The sequence below is a fragment of the Lissotriton helveticus genome, chromosome 8, assembly GCF_964261635.1.
Source record: "Lissotriton helveticus chromosome 8, aLisHel1.1, whole genome shotgun sequence".
Taxonomy (NCBI): domain Eukaryota; kingdom Metazoa; phylum Chordata; class Amphibia; order Caudata; family Salamandridae; genus Lissotriton; species Lissotriton helveticus.
In genome coordinates, this window is record NC_136069.1 from 484,804,811 (window position 1) to 484,821,949 (window position 17,139).

Here is a 17,139-nt window from a genome sequence, read left to right on the forward strand (position 1 = left end):
TCAAACGAACCACACAGGCGCATACCCAATTCAACCGCTGCCTCCGGTCCGTGATCATCCTGAACACGCTTAACGATCTCAGGCAGTGCGGTCATAGACGGGGTGCTGAAACACCTCGTATAAACGGCCGCAAAAGTTTTTCCCCAGCTTTCACAGTCAACGAGCTCAGGAGTTAAATCCTTTGGTAAAGTGATCGTCAACATTCTATGTTTATCAGCAGGAGTAGAATTCGGAGACACAGCCTCCAGTTGGTCAAACTTCTCGGCAAGCCAGAAAGGGAAGTCATCGTTATCAACGGGACGCTGACCAAAAACCGAATTGACCATAACCGGATTGAGCCTTAAACCGCCACGTTCCGTTTGAACGGCCGGACCCCCCGGGGGACCTCCTGGGAGATGTCGACCAATGTATTGCACTAATGCACGAATCACGGCAATCGAGACAACATGTAGTCTGCGAATATCCGCAAGGGGACAAGCGCCGTGATTCGGGTGCGGGGTGAATCCACCCAATGCAGGCCAATTTGTGCCTGGAATGGATAATGGACCTAACCTCGCAGCTGACAGAGTGGGAGAGGGCGCCATCAAACCAAACGCGATGCTGCCAATGATCAATAGGTACTTCCAGTGCCCTGTACGGTGTATATTCAGCCGGTACAGGGGAGGGTGTGTAGGTGTGGAACACACCAGAAGTTGCGTCGACTGCCGGAAACGTTACCCATGAGTAAAACAGTTCGAATGGGTACGCCGGATCCGCACACACCACTAAAACCACAGCCATGCCCTCCAACGGGACCTGGTATGTCTGTAGATGGGTGCGCACCGCAATGCGACTATGCTGAGCAATGGCCACAGCCACAGCCATGATTTCACCGGAACTATAGAAAAGCAAAGCAAACTTTGTAGCACAACTGGGTAGTAATCCAAAGAAACCGTTTTAGAAAGATTCAAGCTTGAAAAAAGACCTATCATAAAAATAGGTAGGTTTCACCGACACCACCGTTTTCCGGAAACGACAGTGAAGGGGTTAAGGTTTGAATGATATACTACTCGAGTGCCATGATATAAGACCACCAACGTACGGGCGCCATGTAGCAGGGTTTCTGTTCTCCCACAGAACTGTGCACAGAGGATTGGAACCTCAGCGAATTAGGGTGACCCAAAACTCACCTCAGTACCCAACAAACCCCTTACCGAGCTAGCTACAGTGTCTCATTGGTCATAACCAACTCCCAATGTTTAGACAAACCAGAACATGAACTTACAAACCTCAAGTTACGTGGAACACATGAGCACTCTTTCGTTATACAATCATTACAAACCAGAACATGGAGTAAAGAAGAACACGTGAGCATTTGAAATGTTTATTTACTAATGCCGTCTTCTCAGGCGCAGTATCTTAGATAATACAAGTAAACATATTATCAGAAGCAAAGTTACCAGCATAGTTACTAGTCCATAGAAAGCGAACGGTGACAGCATGTTAACATGCTGTAAATGAATAAGGGTTAACAACACTTATTTCTCACCCTCCCTAACACGCATATTATATTAATAGTTAAGAAGGTCTCTTTGGGTTGAATTAGGGTGGGCCCATACCTCAGGATCCTAGAATGAAGACATCACATCAGCATACACCAGCTCTCTCTGCATGCGAACAGCATCAAGTGTTTTTGTGTGCCTCAAGTAAAGCAATATAAAACCCGCCTCAAGCCCAAAGTTGGCAGAAGCTGCACTTATGTTATGTCTATGAAGGCGCGAAGATCAGACCTCATAACAATTCTGTATCGTGTTGTTCCTGAAGCTTCAGCACTCTCTGTACAGACATAGTTTATTAAGCAAAGCTGATATCAGAGTAATAACATATTATTCTCATGTAAACCACAACGAACTACTAGGTTGAAAGCTAAATCAACAATTAAGTGTTGTGTGCAGAAGCAGCAAAAGGAAAAATGGCGTTTAAACATTTAATGAGCCTATGCTAACTTAACACATTATAAAGATATACAGTAGCTATATGACAAGTTAACGCACCACGTGACGAATTGTCCCATATTCCTGTAATCTTGATCATTGATCAGATCTTTCTCCTCACTCTTCTTTAGGCACCTTGAGTGATAGCTTTACCACAATGATTAGTACGGTGTGAAAAGTTGATTCTCTAGACTTCTGGGCAACAAAATAGATGGACTTGGATTTGAAATATTTAACATATTTACAATCATTTCTATAGATACGAGTAGCATTTTACTGTGTTACGTTAATTATGAGCCGAATGTCTGCGTACCGTGTGGTATGTTAGAAACACTCTTCCCTTTCTAAGACGGCGGGATCTTTACGTTTAGCATCCAGGAATATGGGACAATTTGTCACGTGGTGAGTTTACTAGTATGAGTATTTTATTTCTGCCTACTAAGCGAGAGAATTTTTAGTACAGGAGTATTGCTTGATATTGTGCGTATTTCATAACCGCAGTGAGGGTAGGCATGTTATATGAATAAACAATGGATGCCGCTCTATGAATATTGTTAGAGTACGTTTTAGCTGGCGAACATACGCTGTATGTGATTCATGAGAACAAGGTTTGTTCCCAGAACCGGAGGTATACAATAGCAATCCAAGATGGCGGACATGCATTTGCTAGTTAATACTTGGATGCCTATCATGTGACTTAGTAGTGGGTATAAATTTTTACTTCAAGATGGCGCCCAAGGTGCACGCCAACTGGAGAGATTTCCTATACTTGGAACTTTTACAAGTACGGTAAGAAGATATGCTCGCTTTGTGGATACATTTTCAGCTAAACCTGTGGGAGATTGATACAATGATGGTGGAGAGAGACAAGGTTTTTTTCAACAGTTGGGTTTAGAATTTTGGTGCCCAGTCAAATGATAATTTGTCGTTTTCCTAATCGGAACCTTTTCACCGCAATATCATGAGAAATAGGAGACGGTGGGGTTAATGAGTCACTACTTGAAAATGGCATTAGAAATATAAACTGCCAGGAACTTTCATTCTAATCCTCTGTGCATCTTACTTAATGTGAACTGTCCAGTATGACAAAGGCAAATACACTATTGCGATTGTTTGAAAGGTTATGATTAGAGCTATCAATACCTGCATAATTAATCAATGCTGTTTGAGTTTGCAGGAATGTTGGTGTATCTTTCTTAATATATCAATTATATGGAGGGTTCTTTTGCAGCGTAGTATTGACTACAGTACGTCGTGATTTGCTATTCTGACATTGGTATCGTCTCACTTTTTTAGGTCATTAACTTGCGATCTACTTGACAACTTTATATCATTTACATCTTGACCTTAATGCGAGTGCATTGTTTATCGGTTTGAAAAAATCATGAGACTTAATGATGGCTCCTGTACTAATGTTAGCCGAGGTGGCTATTTATTTATTTTTTCTCTTTCTCTTTCTTGAGTTAAGCAAGTGGAAGGCTTGATATGGTGAAAACAGTTCTACATGCATTATTTACCTACCTTACGTGCAAGGGTTAATTTAGCAAGTTAGAAAGTGATTTCTTATGTTTGATATTAGTGACAAATGTTTAGTTTTTGTCAAAAGCCTTCATTGAAACGGGATAACTGGTTGTATTTAAACTTACAGGATTTCACATACTCTGCTTTTATTATGGCGATCTATCCTGATTGAAAAGTGTTATGAACTGACAAATCTATCAGATGATGTTTTATAGACGGTCTATGTTTTCTGAGACTTGGGTACTTTACAGGTTTTTACCTTCCTTTTGAATCCTCTTACTGTATTTTCTCATCACAAACTCGGTGCGATGTTGGTGCTACTCTCTTCTGCTCTTACCTTTTTCGTGCTTTGGGTGATGGACACCTTTTGAGGTTCACTCACAGGTGTTGGACATATTTCGTCTCTGTGATGAATTTTTTTTAGTAATTGTTTGTTTTCTTGGGTTTACAGCCCTTAAGAAGTCATTTGTGTGTTATGACACACGACAAAACATGTGTTGGCTGGTTTTTATGAATGTACCATTGCAACAAGCTGTTTCTTGGAAACACTACCTGATTCAATAACGAATACAGCATATCTGAATAAAGAATCGGAACTTGTCACAAAACATAAAAACTTTCTCAAATGTATTGGACTAAAAACATTTAACTCACTGTGTGCTCAGGGCAGACCTTTTGTTTCTGGTATATCCCCTCTGCTGTGGGGATTTATGAGGTTGAATTGGTAACCAACCCCTCTCCCCTTGGAGCACCAACAATTACTAATTCTAGTACTTTTACATTGCCTATAAGTTTGTGGAGCGCCCGTGTCCTTGGTCTCTTGCCTGGTTACCAATCAGTACTCAATCCAAGCCACTCACTCTAATTGTATCCACTCAAAACCTTCCAACCCACCCCACTCGAATCTGCCCCATTCCAATTCAAAACAATCTGCCCAATCAATCCAAAACAATCTGCCACACTCCAAAGCATTCTACCTCACTCCAATCCAAAACAATCTACACACTCCAATCTTCCCCAATCCAATCCAAAACAGTCTGCCACCATTACAATATACCACACTGAATCCAAAACGATCTGCTCCACTCCAATCCGAAACAATCTGCCCCACTCAATCCAAAATAACATCACCCGCTCCAATTCAAAACAATCACTCGAATCTGCCCCACTCCAATACAATCTGCCCTATTCCAATCCAAGCAGTATCAGACTACAGGAGGCAGCCAATATACCCAAAGGAGACTAGGGCAATAATCTGAAACATACAACAATGTCTCAAAAAGGGTGACGTCCATTTGAGTTTGTCTGCAGGTCCTATTCTTATTCACTTTGGACCTTGCCCTATTTCGCAATCCTGGATCTCGCCACTGCAATATAAGTAACTGTAACCTAGTCCTGATGATGGCCTAATACTTCTACAGGCCGAAATGCCGTCGACTTCCACAGCGGAACTCCTGGCACCCCCTTCAAGGATACCCCACTTGATTATTTTTGTATTCTATACCATTAACGGTTAGGGCATCCTAAATATGTAAAATTTTAACCCCGCTTGTTTCGTGTTGCGCCCGTCACTATCGCTGTACATACTACCTCACGTGTCACTTGCGCCGTCACAATCCCTCACATGCACGTGTGCACAGTATCTCATAAGTTACATGCCATTCAATGTAACGCAGTGCTATCGTTCCATATGCATGCACGTATGAAGTTTGATATGTCAAACATGTATTTTCACTAAAATACAATTTATTTCACAAAAAGAATGTCTCCCTAGTTTTCCCCCTTGTAATTTAAACCTCTGCAATTAATTGTGCTACATGTATTTGACTTTAAATAACACCCTATTCCAATCCAAAGCAACCTGCCCCACTTCAATCTGCCCCACTCCAATCTAAAACAATTTGCCACAGTCCAATCTGCCCACTCTAATCTGCTCCACTCCAATCTGCCCCACTCCAATCTAAAACAATCCTCCCCATTCTAATCTGTCACACTAAATCCAAATCAATCTGCTCCAATCCAGTAGATCCCACCCCAAATCTGCCCCACTCCAATCCAAAACAATCTGCACCACTCCAATTTGCCCCACTTCAGTCCGCCCCACTCCAATCCACCCCATACCAATCCAAAACAATCTGCCCACTCTAATCTGCTCACTCCAATCTTCCCCACCCCAATCCAAAACAACCAACCCCACTCCAGTCCATAAAATTGTGCCCCACTCAATCCAAAACAATCTGCCCCACTCCAATTTAAAACAATCTGTCCCACTCTTGCCTCACTCCAATCGGCCCCACTTCAACACAAAACAATCTGCCTACTACAATCCAAAGCAATCTGCCCCATCCCAATCTGCCTCACTCCAATCCATCCACTTCAATCCACCCTACTCCGATCTAAAATAATCTGCCCCAGTCCAATTTGCCCCACTCTAATCCACCCAACTCCAGTCTTCCTAACTCCAATCCAAAACAATCAGCCCACTCTAATCCGCCCACTCCAATCTAAAACAATCTGCTCCACTCCAGTACATCCCACCTCAATCTACCCCACTCCAATCCAAAATATCCAGCACCACTCCAGTTTCCCCACTTCAGTCCGCTCCACTCCAATCTACTCCACTCCAATCAGGCACCACTCCAATCCAAAACAGTCTGCCCCACTCTAATTCGCCCCACTCCAATCTTCCCCACTCCAAACCAAAACAATTTGCCCTACTCCAATCCAAAGCAATCCGCCCCACTCCATCCAACCCACCTCACCCCAATCCACCCACTCATCCCAATTCACGCCACTCCAATCCACCCCACTCCAATCTAATCCACCCCACTCCAATCTAATCCACCTACACAATCCAATCCAGCCCAATCTAATCTACCCTACTCCAATCCAATCCCTCTCACCCCAATCCAATCCACCCCACTTCCTCCCCAATTCACCGACTCCAACCCAATCCATCACAATCCACCACACTCCAATCCAAAAAAATCTGCCCCACTCCAATCTGCCCCACACCAATCCAAAACAATCTGCCTCACTCAGTCCAAAGCAATCTGCCCCAAGCCAATCCAAAACAAACTGCTCCACTCCAATTCAAAACAGTATACCCCACTCAATCCAAAACATTCTGCCCCACTCCAATCTGCCCTACTTCAATCTAAAAGAATCTGCCCCACTCCAGTCTACTCCACTCCAATCCAAAACAACATGTCCACTCCAATGTGCCCCACTCCAGTCCAAAACAATCTGCCCCACTCTAATCTGCCCTACTCCAATCTGCCCCACTCCAATCTACCTCACTCCAATTCAAAACAATCTGCCACGCTCCAATCCAAAACAATCCTTCCCACTCCAATCAGCCCCACTCCAATCCACCCCGTCCAATCCAATCTACTCAGCCCAATCTAAAACACCACACTCCAATCCACTCCACACCAATTCAACTCACACCATTCTAGCCAAACCCCACTCCAATCCAGCCTAACTCATCCCACTCCAATCCACCCCAGCCCAATACACCTCAAGCCAATCCATCCTACCCCAATCCAGTTCACCCCAATCCAATCCACCCCACTCAATCCAATCCACCCCTCTCAATCCAATCCACCTCACTCTAATCCAATCCACCCCACTGCAATCCTTTCTACTCCACTCCAATCACCCCACCCCACACCAATCCAATCCACCCCACACCAATCCAATCCACCACACTCCAATTCATCCCACTCCATTCCACCCCACTCCAATCCAACCCGTCCCCTTCAGTAGAGTCCAACCCAAGCCCTCCACCCCACTCTAATTGACCCCACTCCAAACCACTGCACTCTAATCCAATCCACCCCACCCTAAACCAATCCACCCCACTCCAATCCACCCCAATAAATCCAGCTCACCCCATTTCAAACCACCCCACTCCAATCTACCCCATCCAGCCCAACTCACCCCATCCAGTCTTCTCACTCCAATGCACCCCACTTCACTCTTCTCATTCTAACCCACACCCCCAATCCAATCCTCCCCTATCTACCCCAATCCACCCCACTACCTCAATTCACTCAAACCCACTCCGCCCTGTCTCACACCCACTCCACTCTAACTCCACTCTGGTCCCTCTCGCAGACTACCATCTTAGTTGTGTAGTCCAGGATTGGTTTTAGCGCCGCAAAGCCACTTCCTGCTGATTGAGCGTCATACAAAAAACTACATAACATAGCTTGGCATAACATAATAGAACTGTTGATGACGGTGGATTTGACCGAATCCAACAATTACGTTGTTCCAGACAGGTTCAATTACATGTCTAATTCGGCCATTTGTTGGTGGATAAGGTGGTGCGTTTACTCAGGGCGGTGCCCCAATGAATTTGAGGTTGGCGATGCCCACTTAACCATTTTAGAGGTTCAGTGATATACCATCTAAATGAAAATATTTTTTCCCCCCCAAGCTTCTTAAATATCATCTAAAATTCTTCCTCATATTTTGTATCGTGTAAGAAAACAGAAAGGACGTCAATTATATGTTGGGCGACACAGAGCCACAAAGAAATGTAATGAGAGAAATAGGCTGTTGTTTCCAACACCTCGAAGCGTCAGTGGGAACGTAATAAATTACAGCGCGGCCGAGATTAATGCAGTGCACAGTACATCTGTCAGTCAGCCCTGGAGGCCAGCTTTGTAATCTCCCCATGAATCATAAAATGGGACGTCAGGGCCATGAGGTAATAGCAGTCAGGACTTTAAATGATGGAGCCCGAGGCTGCACACCGAGGACACTCAATTCTCAAGCCAACGCGACAGCGGCAGGCCCAGGCGCAGCAGCCACCCTATTACAAGGCAGCAGGGACTGCAATGTAGGCACCATTTGCAGTTACACTGGGAGGAATTAATATTCAAATTCAGCCCAGAATAACCATCTCTGCATCAGGCTAATTTGCCTCAATCTGCAGTGTCCACCTGCCCCACCCTTATTTATATGAACCCTTATTTAATTAAATTACTAAACATCTACACATGCAACCAACATTCTTAGGGGGAGATTTACCAACTTTTCACGTAGCGCACTGAGGCAGCCGCAAATACTGCGCTGTGGGAAAAGGAGAGAGGAGGAGAGCGCCCTATTTACTAAAATAAGGCACTCTCCTCCCCTCTCACTAGCGCTGGGGCTGAAATCAGCTTCAGTGCGCCACGGAGACGCCGTTGCGCCATGGAGCAAGGGTGTCTCTGTGAGTCTAAAATAGGTTTGCACTGGAAGGGAACACTACTTTATTTAGTAAATTGGGTTTAGCGTGAGAAACCTTGGGTGGTTGCATGGGCACCCCATGCTCCACCCTTGGTACGCCCCCATGGCACAAAGTAATGCAAAGCAGCATTATGTGCTGCTTTGTGTTACTTTTCCGTTATTCCGCTAGAAAGTAAATTGGAAAAATAAGATTTTGGGCTGATAACACAGCACAAAATCTTAGTAAATCTCCCATTAGTGTCTATTTTCTTGTACATAGTAATCCACTACAGCCAGGGTCGGACTGGAAGAAAAAATAGTCCCGGGCACCAAAATAAAAGTGGCCACATTAGCGAACCAAATAGCTAAATAGGTGGCCCAGCTATGCAAATCAGGCCAGCTTTGAAATTTTAAAGACATGCTGTATGGGTATTTTGAAAGGCATGGGAGACTGCATGCCTTTGTATTTGCTGCAGGCAATGCTTCTGGTAATATCAGTGAAATCAACGGCCCACCTGGCCAGCAAACAGGCTCACAAACTGCCCAAGAAACCGGCCCACACACTGATCTCTGAAACAAACCCATTGGGCACTGAATCATTCTCCTACAGGCCAGACCGACCCAGACTCCAGCTTTCCTATTGAAAAATAATCATTATAGGTTCACTGTTAGCCCATTTACCTTCTATTGAGGATCAAACTCCTCTAGCTTTGGCTGCATCGCTCTGTGTGAACCACAACCTGCAATGGCTGAGCCCTTGCAAAGTAAACAAGCGTTTGCAATGTAATCGGTCTCGCCTTTGGGACTTTAAATGTATTTAGCTATGCAGCACATTAGCCTCTGTGCTGAAACATCTACTGTTCTTTAATATGGAGGGAAAGTAAGCACCAAACTGCGTGACACACCAGGTATGGGAACACATGGAGAGAAATATTGGCTTTCGGCGGGAAATGGTATAGTCCAAAGCTCTGTTTTTAATATAAAATCAGGGCCTTTTGTGGTCATATCACAGAAAATACAAGATTTGAAAAAAATATTGTCTACAGGTGCTCGTGGATAACAGTTTCTATGGACTGTAATCTAGAGAATGTTAAAGTGATTGTGGTATTTTACTGACCTCTGCTGGTAGTTTTCTATCAAGAAAGTTAAATAGAGGCAGTTGCCAAAAAAATTTAAAAAAAGTCCCTCAGCAGAAAGCAATTCTGGTATTTTACTGACCTCTGCTGGTAGTTTTCTATCAAGACAGTTAAATAGAGGGAGTTGAACAGAAAAAAAGTCTGTACGCGGAACTAGACACATCCTAGGGCTGATCTCCAGAGCCCACAAAGTACATACATATATAAGTATATAGTGAAGTATATACAAGAGGTCTCGAATGCTCGACCTAAAAAGACATTGAACCTGGACCATCGGAGCCCTCTATTGTTGAACCCATTTGCCACTGTCATTTGCCATTGGTGTCCTGAGACCTCAGATACTATTTCATTCTAATTAAATAACCAAGTTATTGACACATGCTATTAAATTGACCTAGTCACGTGATTTCTTGCTTATGGTGCATGATAATGGTGCTTTTCAATCTGTTAAAGAAGTACATTGTTGCATGCGGATTTTGGTCAATCTTAGTCCAGTAAAACTCTGTTTATGAATCTACCAGGCACTGAATTCTATTTCACTTGTAATTGAAGCTAACTCAAACAGAGACATTTGAAATGTGGGCACTGGGGTAATTGACCCATGCTTTGGGTGTACATTTCCTGTACCCAAATACGATGTTGACAATTACATAATACCACATGGGCATAGTGTAATTTCTGAAAGATTAGGCCCCAAAGTGAAGAGAGATAGTTCAGGGGTAGTGGCAGCAATGTATAAATCCAGATGACTTTCCACCCCAAATGTGATAGAACTGGCATATGGAACTTCTGCCTAAAAAACACATCAAGCCATAAGTCATTTCATCAATCATTGTTCGCATTTTATGATGCAATAGCTGGAAGAGTCTATGAGACATGTTATGGCATCTTTTCTTCTAGCCAGTATTGAGCTACAGCATTGAAATCAAATCCTCGGTCTCAGGTAGATAAGAAACAGACCCAACAACCATATGCCTGGAGAGAGAGATCTATTCACTTCTGTTGTATCTGTATGTTGGATACAGGGGTGTTGTTCCAGATCTTAGGTGATGTCATGCTAAAAGTATTTGCAGTATGATCTTTATCAGACATGAGCATGTGGAACATTGGAGTTTATATGGATTCTCTTCGTTGACACCTACTTGTACATCTATGTGTATCCCGACCTTGGACAGGGAGTTGACCAAATGATGTTACGTGAATCTGCAGCCTGGATTCCATCTTTCCTATGATTACCTTAACCTAAGCATTGAAAATAATTATTATGAAATGTTGAAATATTATTAAAAAATGTTTATGTATGTATTTGCGCCCTGACGAAGGATTGGATAATATCGGTCCTGTTCCGAATCGCGCGTCGGCGCTTTCTGTTTTGTTTTGCTGTTTTTCTCTCCTTTTTTTGTATATCAACTGGATCATGATATGTATATAGGAATGGTTTTCCTTTTTGTGGTGTGCATGATTTTGTAAATAGTGTGGAGTGGTATGACTGATGATGGTCTGACTGAGTGTGATTGATGATTTTTCTGAAGTGGCGAGTGGGTAGGCTGCAGATGTGTGTTCTTAAATGTAAATATAGTCTGTAGATACATTATTGTCTTTATTATCATTGAATTTGATGAAAAGAAACTTATTCTGAAAATAAACTTACATATGATTTTCAAATAAATGGTCTTGTGTGGGACAATGATGATGTTTTGAATGATAGATTAGAGCAATTGCCTTCCTTTATATCCGGACTTAGGGGGGGTCCTCCTGTTTTTGAGTACGTTGTTTTTCCCTGCCTCCCCCCCTTTGCATCCTTATTCAGGGTCCCTCTTGTGTTTTTGACTGACACCTACTTCCAGCCAGAACACCACTGAAAAAGTTGCTGACTGACCATCACCCAGTGTCTCACCACCACACTTTTCTTTCAATGAAATCACAGTGCTGCTTTTCAGCATGAAGTCTAGCTGCTTTCTCCAGGGGCACACTAATGGCTATTTCTGGCCAGAGCCTGGCATCCATTGACATAAATACATGAGCCCTCAGGGGAAGAGAGTCCAACAGTTTGTAGACCAACCCCACAGTTTGAAAACTTCTGCTGTAAGCACATTGACTGATACTATATTAACACTTATTCACATTTGTCTCTTTATGGTCCACTCGCCCTTTCCCTTTGCGATTTTCCCTCGAAAACTGCAATGGGCTGAATGAGGATCTTCAGACAGGACACCTTGTCCATACGATTATGCAAATCCTCAACACAGTCACTTCCATTGAACATAGCACTTCTGGCATCTATAAGGGCCCAGTAAAATGTACATGTTCAGCAATGAGTAGAGGATGAACTTAGAATCTATGAGATGGACAGAACACAATGTTGCCATATTGTGACAAGAACTGATGGACATTTCACAGATGATAATATCAAGCCCTCTGGGGCCAGAGACTCGATTGGACATGAATCAATTTCAGCCTCTTCCTTATTTTGCATATCTCATGCTGCAGGTCTACAGGAAGACAGAAATCTTGCCACCACTTGCTATTTATATCCTCTTTTGTCACTCCTTTCTTTGCTCGTGTATCTGTTTGGGAACACATTTGTATTCTAGGTTCTTCTTAGCGATTGTGTGTTCTGTGGCAAGAGTGCGGGAAGCACTTGCTGTTTTTCAAGTGGTGGCCAGAAAGAGCAAGGCTTCTGACCTCAGGTCATTGCAGCACTGGGATAGCACAGCAGAGCATTAGGAGGGCTGCTGCAGAGAGGCTCCCCCTGAATGCTGTTCACACAGGTGGCATGGGTTGGCGATGGTGGTGAGGAAGCTGGCTTGAGGGCAGGTGTGGTGCGGTGCACTGGAGGCATGGGTTGGCGATGGTGGTGAGGAATCTGGCTTGAGGTGGCAGGTGTGGTGCGGTGCACTGGGCACAGGGAAGATGATAGAGAAGGTACAAGCGAGGGCGCACGTTTATGGGCCCAGGGAGCGTGGGAGGCATGGCACAGTTGGAATGAGAGAGGTGGCACAGACAGGGGATAGAGGCACCCAGGAGAAGTGGCGATGGAGCAAAGAGGCACAATTCTTCTTTATTAAAACTTTAGCTTTTGCCTCGGTCTCCAGGGTGATTCTGCACTGTGATGGCAGCTGCTCGGCATCTGCCCCTGTTGTACGCGTCTGCCCCAGTGGGCCATTGCAATGCCAATGTTAGGAAAATGACTGGGACTGAGACAAAAAGAGAAACAACGTATTCTCAGGACATACAACTTCTTTTTGTTCTGCAACATTTCGATATCACATAATCAGCACAAGTCATCCAAACAATCGCACCTGTCTTCAAGTACAGTACAGAGCAGACATATACATACGGCAAATGAGGGGTGGTAACTGGTAGCAGAAGGAGCTCTTACTTCTAAGTAAAGATATCATAGAGAGGTATTTCAATGCATGTGCCCATCCGTTGTTGAAGTGCAAAATATCCGGGTGGGTTTTCCACCACCGACTGCCAACTAAACCTTTAAAAAAGTGTGGGTAACTTACAATCTGGAAATCGTGCACTTCGACGGCCTCCTCGCTTCCGCTTCCCGTCTTGAATGTCTCCAGATTGCTCCCAGCATCAATTTCCATGGAGCCTTCCTGTACTTTTCCATTGATGCTCATCGTGTAGTGGACATTGTACACCTGGAATGAAACCCAAGGAGCGTTAACCAAGCAGACACTGCTGGGCTTTGTTTCTGACTAATCATCAAGTTCCCTTCCCTCAAGAGCAGCTACATCTAAGACCCAGTCTCCGTCCAGCAGTGGCTCAACTGTGGACTCATTGTTTGGTGCATGACTCTAGTTTACATCTGATCACCATCATTCATCAATTGTTTCTAAGATTTTTAAAATCATATGATAAGGAATTGTGAGTGAGGGATGTACGTTGTTACAACGCATGCTTTTACCACGCATGCTGTTACAACGCAAGTTTTACAACGCAAGCCTTTACAACGCATTGCTTTGGGGGTGCTGGATAGTGAATAGTTTAATTTACTATTCCAACTCCAGTCCCTGTGGATAGTAGGGAAGGTGTTGGATAGTAAATTAAAACTATTCCCTATCCTAGAGCGCCCCCCAGTGCAATGCGTTGTAATGGTTTTCGTTGTAAAACCTGCATTGTAAAAGCACTGCGTGGTAAAAGTTGCATGGTAAAGGATGTTTCCCGTGAGTGAGTAGTGATCTAGACCAGGGCACAAGTCGTAAAAAAAGAAGTGGGGGGGGGCGCTGTCACCGGAAGTGACGTCACGAGCGGAAGTGACGTCACGAAAGGTGCCGAGCTCCTCGTCCCAGAGAGGCTAAAGAGTGAAGTCCAGCTGTTTGGCAGGGGGGATGGCGTCCCCCCAAGTAAAATAAGTGGGGGGATGCCGTCCACCCGTGTGGTACCCCGACTCGAGCCCTGTCTAGACTAGTATTTCAAGACCCAGGGGGTCAGGAAAGCCTCAATTGACTCTCACAAGGACATCAATCAATCAGGGTCTCAAGGCGTTGAGGGGGAGGGGGCGCACAGGGTCCATGGTGGTGGACCCAGGGTTGATGCAAAGTTTTCGGCTTCCCTCGTGAAGTGCCATTTTACTGATCACCTTCACTGGCCATTGGTTTATATTTTATGCCTCTAATGCCCTGGTACACACCCGGCCCGCCACATCTTTTCAAGATGCCTTAGTAAATGTAATGCTTCTGCATTGTGCTTCTATTTACTTTTGGGGTCGTTGACAAAAAAGGGTTTAAAGAAAATAGGGCTGGATGGTGAAAACTTAAAGGAACCCTTGGAGAAGCACTCACACAGCCCTGCAAATCATAAATAGAAGCTGGGGAAATGTTCCTGTGAGGGGCCAGCTTTTGTTTAACTGTTTGTGGGATTATGGAGCTGCTGAATTCAAGTGTCCTTACCTACGTAGGTTTAGAGAGGCTAATAAGAATGGATGTGATCAGGCAGAGGAGAGGCCATAAACCAGCAGGGGGCTGCCCTGAAGCCTTTACATTAGTGGAATTGAGTTAATGGCTCACCCAGGGGCTAGTTACCAAGCCTCCATACAATTTGTTATGCAGAATAAATAATTTAGACAATGTTACAGGCTGTACAAAAAGGAAAATAAAACGTTGTCACTTCAGAAATCGATTTTATATCACAACTATGTTGGAAGGTGGAATTTCCATATTGCTATGTCAGCATAATGTATAGTAGGAGACAGCATTTGAGTCTAATCATTAATAATAATGATGTGTATTTTATATAGCTATTCATATGGCACTTCTGCTGTTTCTAAGCACTATAAATAATGTATGTTACCTGTCTACTATGCACATTTAACCATAAAACGAATTATATCATGACCGTGTATGAATGAAAAACACATTGGGCAGTTAAGTGGACAACAGGATAGGAACAACATAGTATGCTCAAGCTCAAACAGTTTGGTGACTAGGAGATCCAAGAATCAAGAACTATTTTTACAAGGATTAACTTTTTTATTGTGAATAAACTGCAAAAGCGGGCACTCTCATCACTTGAGGCTACATCCACAGGGGTCTATTTACGAGAATGTCATGCAGTGCAGCCTGCATGACAGGGAAAGGGCAGGAATATGCCAAGTTTAATGTAATATAATGCATTCCTGCCTTTTCTCACTGCGCTGGTGCTCTTTTATTAGCCTTGCGGCAGCGCAGACACCCTTGCACCATGGTGCAAGGGTGTCTCCGTTGCATGCACGATGTTTTTGTGCAGGAAAGGGCACCTTCCTGTACAAAAACAATCCTGAGAGCCATATTCCTCTTCTTTATGTGTGCAACATGCAGCACATATAGAAAGATGAAGTAATAATTAGAAAGAAAGATATTTCTTCTTGTTACGCCCAGGGCCGGACTGAGAACCAAAACCGGCCCCTGCAAAGTGCTCCGCCGGCCCCCTGGGGGTGCGACTGAGCTCTTTGCCGGGGCCGGTTTTCGGCCGATTTTGTTACAGGGCCGATTTTGCAGCTATGCTGCAAAAACGGCCCTGTAACAAAAAACGGCCCCCAAGGCCCGAAACCGGCCCCCACCCGTGCGGCGCACCGGGGGATTGCCCGGTGCCCGCAACTGCCAGTCCGGGCCTGGTTACGCCTCACCTGAGAAGGCATTTCTTCTTGGCACGTACCCAGGTCCACCAGTTCTGGTAAATCTGGGAATGGGTCACAAAAATGGGAGTTGCGTGGGAACACCCATGCAATGCCCAGGGAATGCCTTCCCTGGGCAGAGAAAGGAAACTCAACAATTTGTGCTGCTTGCCTTACCCCATATTTATGGAGACACTCAGGGCCATGCAACGTGGCCTTGCATGGCTTCATAATTCACATGTATGGTTTGCGTCACTCTTTCACCAAGTTGATTGGTGCAAGAGCGACCCAGACCGGCTCATGTATAGGCCTCATCCCAGTTTTCCTATCATACACTTCCAACCAGTGCTTAGCATGATTGTAAGGACCATATTTATGACCCAGTTTGATTTCTCTTGTACCACATAACGTGGTGCAAGAGCAAGGCAAACCGTAAGTCACTTTTTTGAAGCAACGCAAAGCCACTTTGTGTGGCTCCAGAAATCTGGGGTAAAGCAACGCAACGCAAATCGCTGCGTTGCATTTCTCTGCCCTAGAAAGCCATACCATGGGCGTTGCGTGGGTGGTCTCATGCAACTCTCATGGGTTTTGAGGTATTCCGAGATGTATAAGACCGTGTAAACCTGAGAATGCGCCAAAAAGATATGCCTTCCCAGGAGAGGCGTAACAAGGAGAAATATCTTTATTTCTCCTCGTTGCTTCCTCTTTAGCACACATTGATAGAGGAATATGCCTCCCAGGATTGTTTTTGTGCAGGAAGGTGTCCCTGACTGCACAAAAACAATCCTGCATGTAATGCAGTCACATTTGCACCATGGTGCCAGGTTGCCTGCGCTGGCACTAGGCAGCCCATTGTGCGCCAGTACAGGGGGACAAGTTAGGAATGGGCCATATGCCTTAAATATGGCACATTCCTGCCCTTTCCCAGTGATTCAGCGCAGCAAGGTGACTTGCTGCACTGCGCTGCACTGCACCACTATTTCACTAATATGCCCCTAAGAACTTTCAATCATAGCACACACAAAAAAACAGAAGTCAAGGAATCATTTTGAAATGTCATTGCACAGGAGCACACAGTTTGGCCACAAGGTGAAGCTAACATTAAAAACCACATATTTGTTCTACAATATGTAGCTAACAGGTAGATTCATCAAGCATTTTTGCGAGCGCAAACAGTGCGAATCAC

The 17,139-nt window shown here is 44.4% G+C and overlaps 1 protein-coding gene across 1 annotated transcript in view; it reads right to left on the reverse strand.

Annotated features, from left to right (window-relative positions):
* CNMD (chondromodulin) overlaps positions 1 to 17,139 on the reverse strand; it is a 112,431-nt gene that overhangs the window by 66,242 nt on the left and 29,050 nt on the right. The window contains exon 3 of the mRNA XM_078657404.1: positions 13,360 to 13,500. Within this exon, the coding sequence (XP_078513530.1) occupies positions 13,360 to 13,500 (141 nt within the window). The remainder of the gene's footprint in view (positions 1 to 13,359; positions 13,501 to 17,139) is intronic.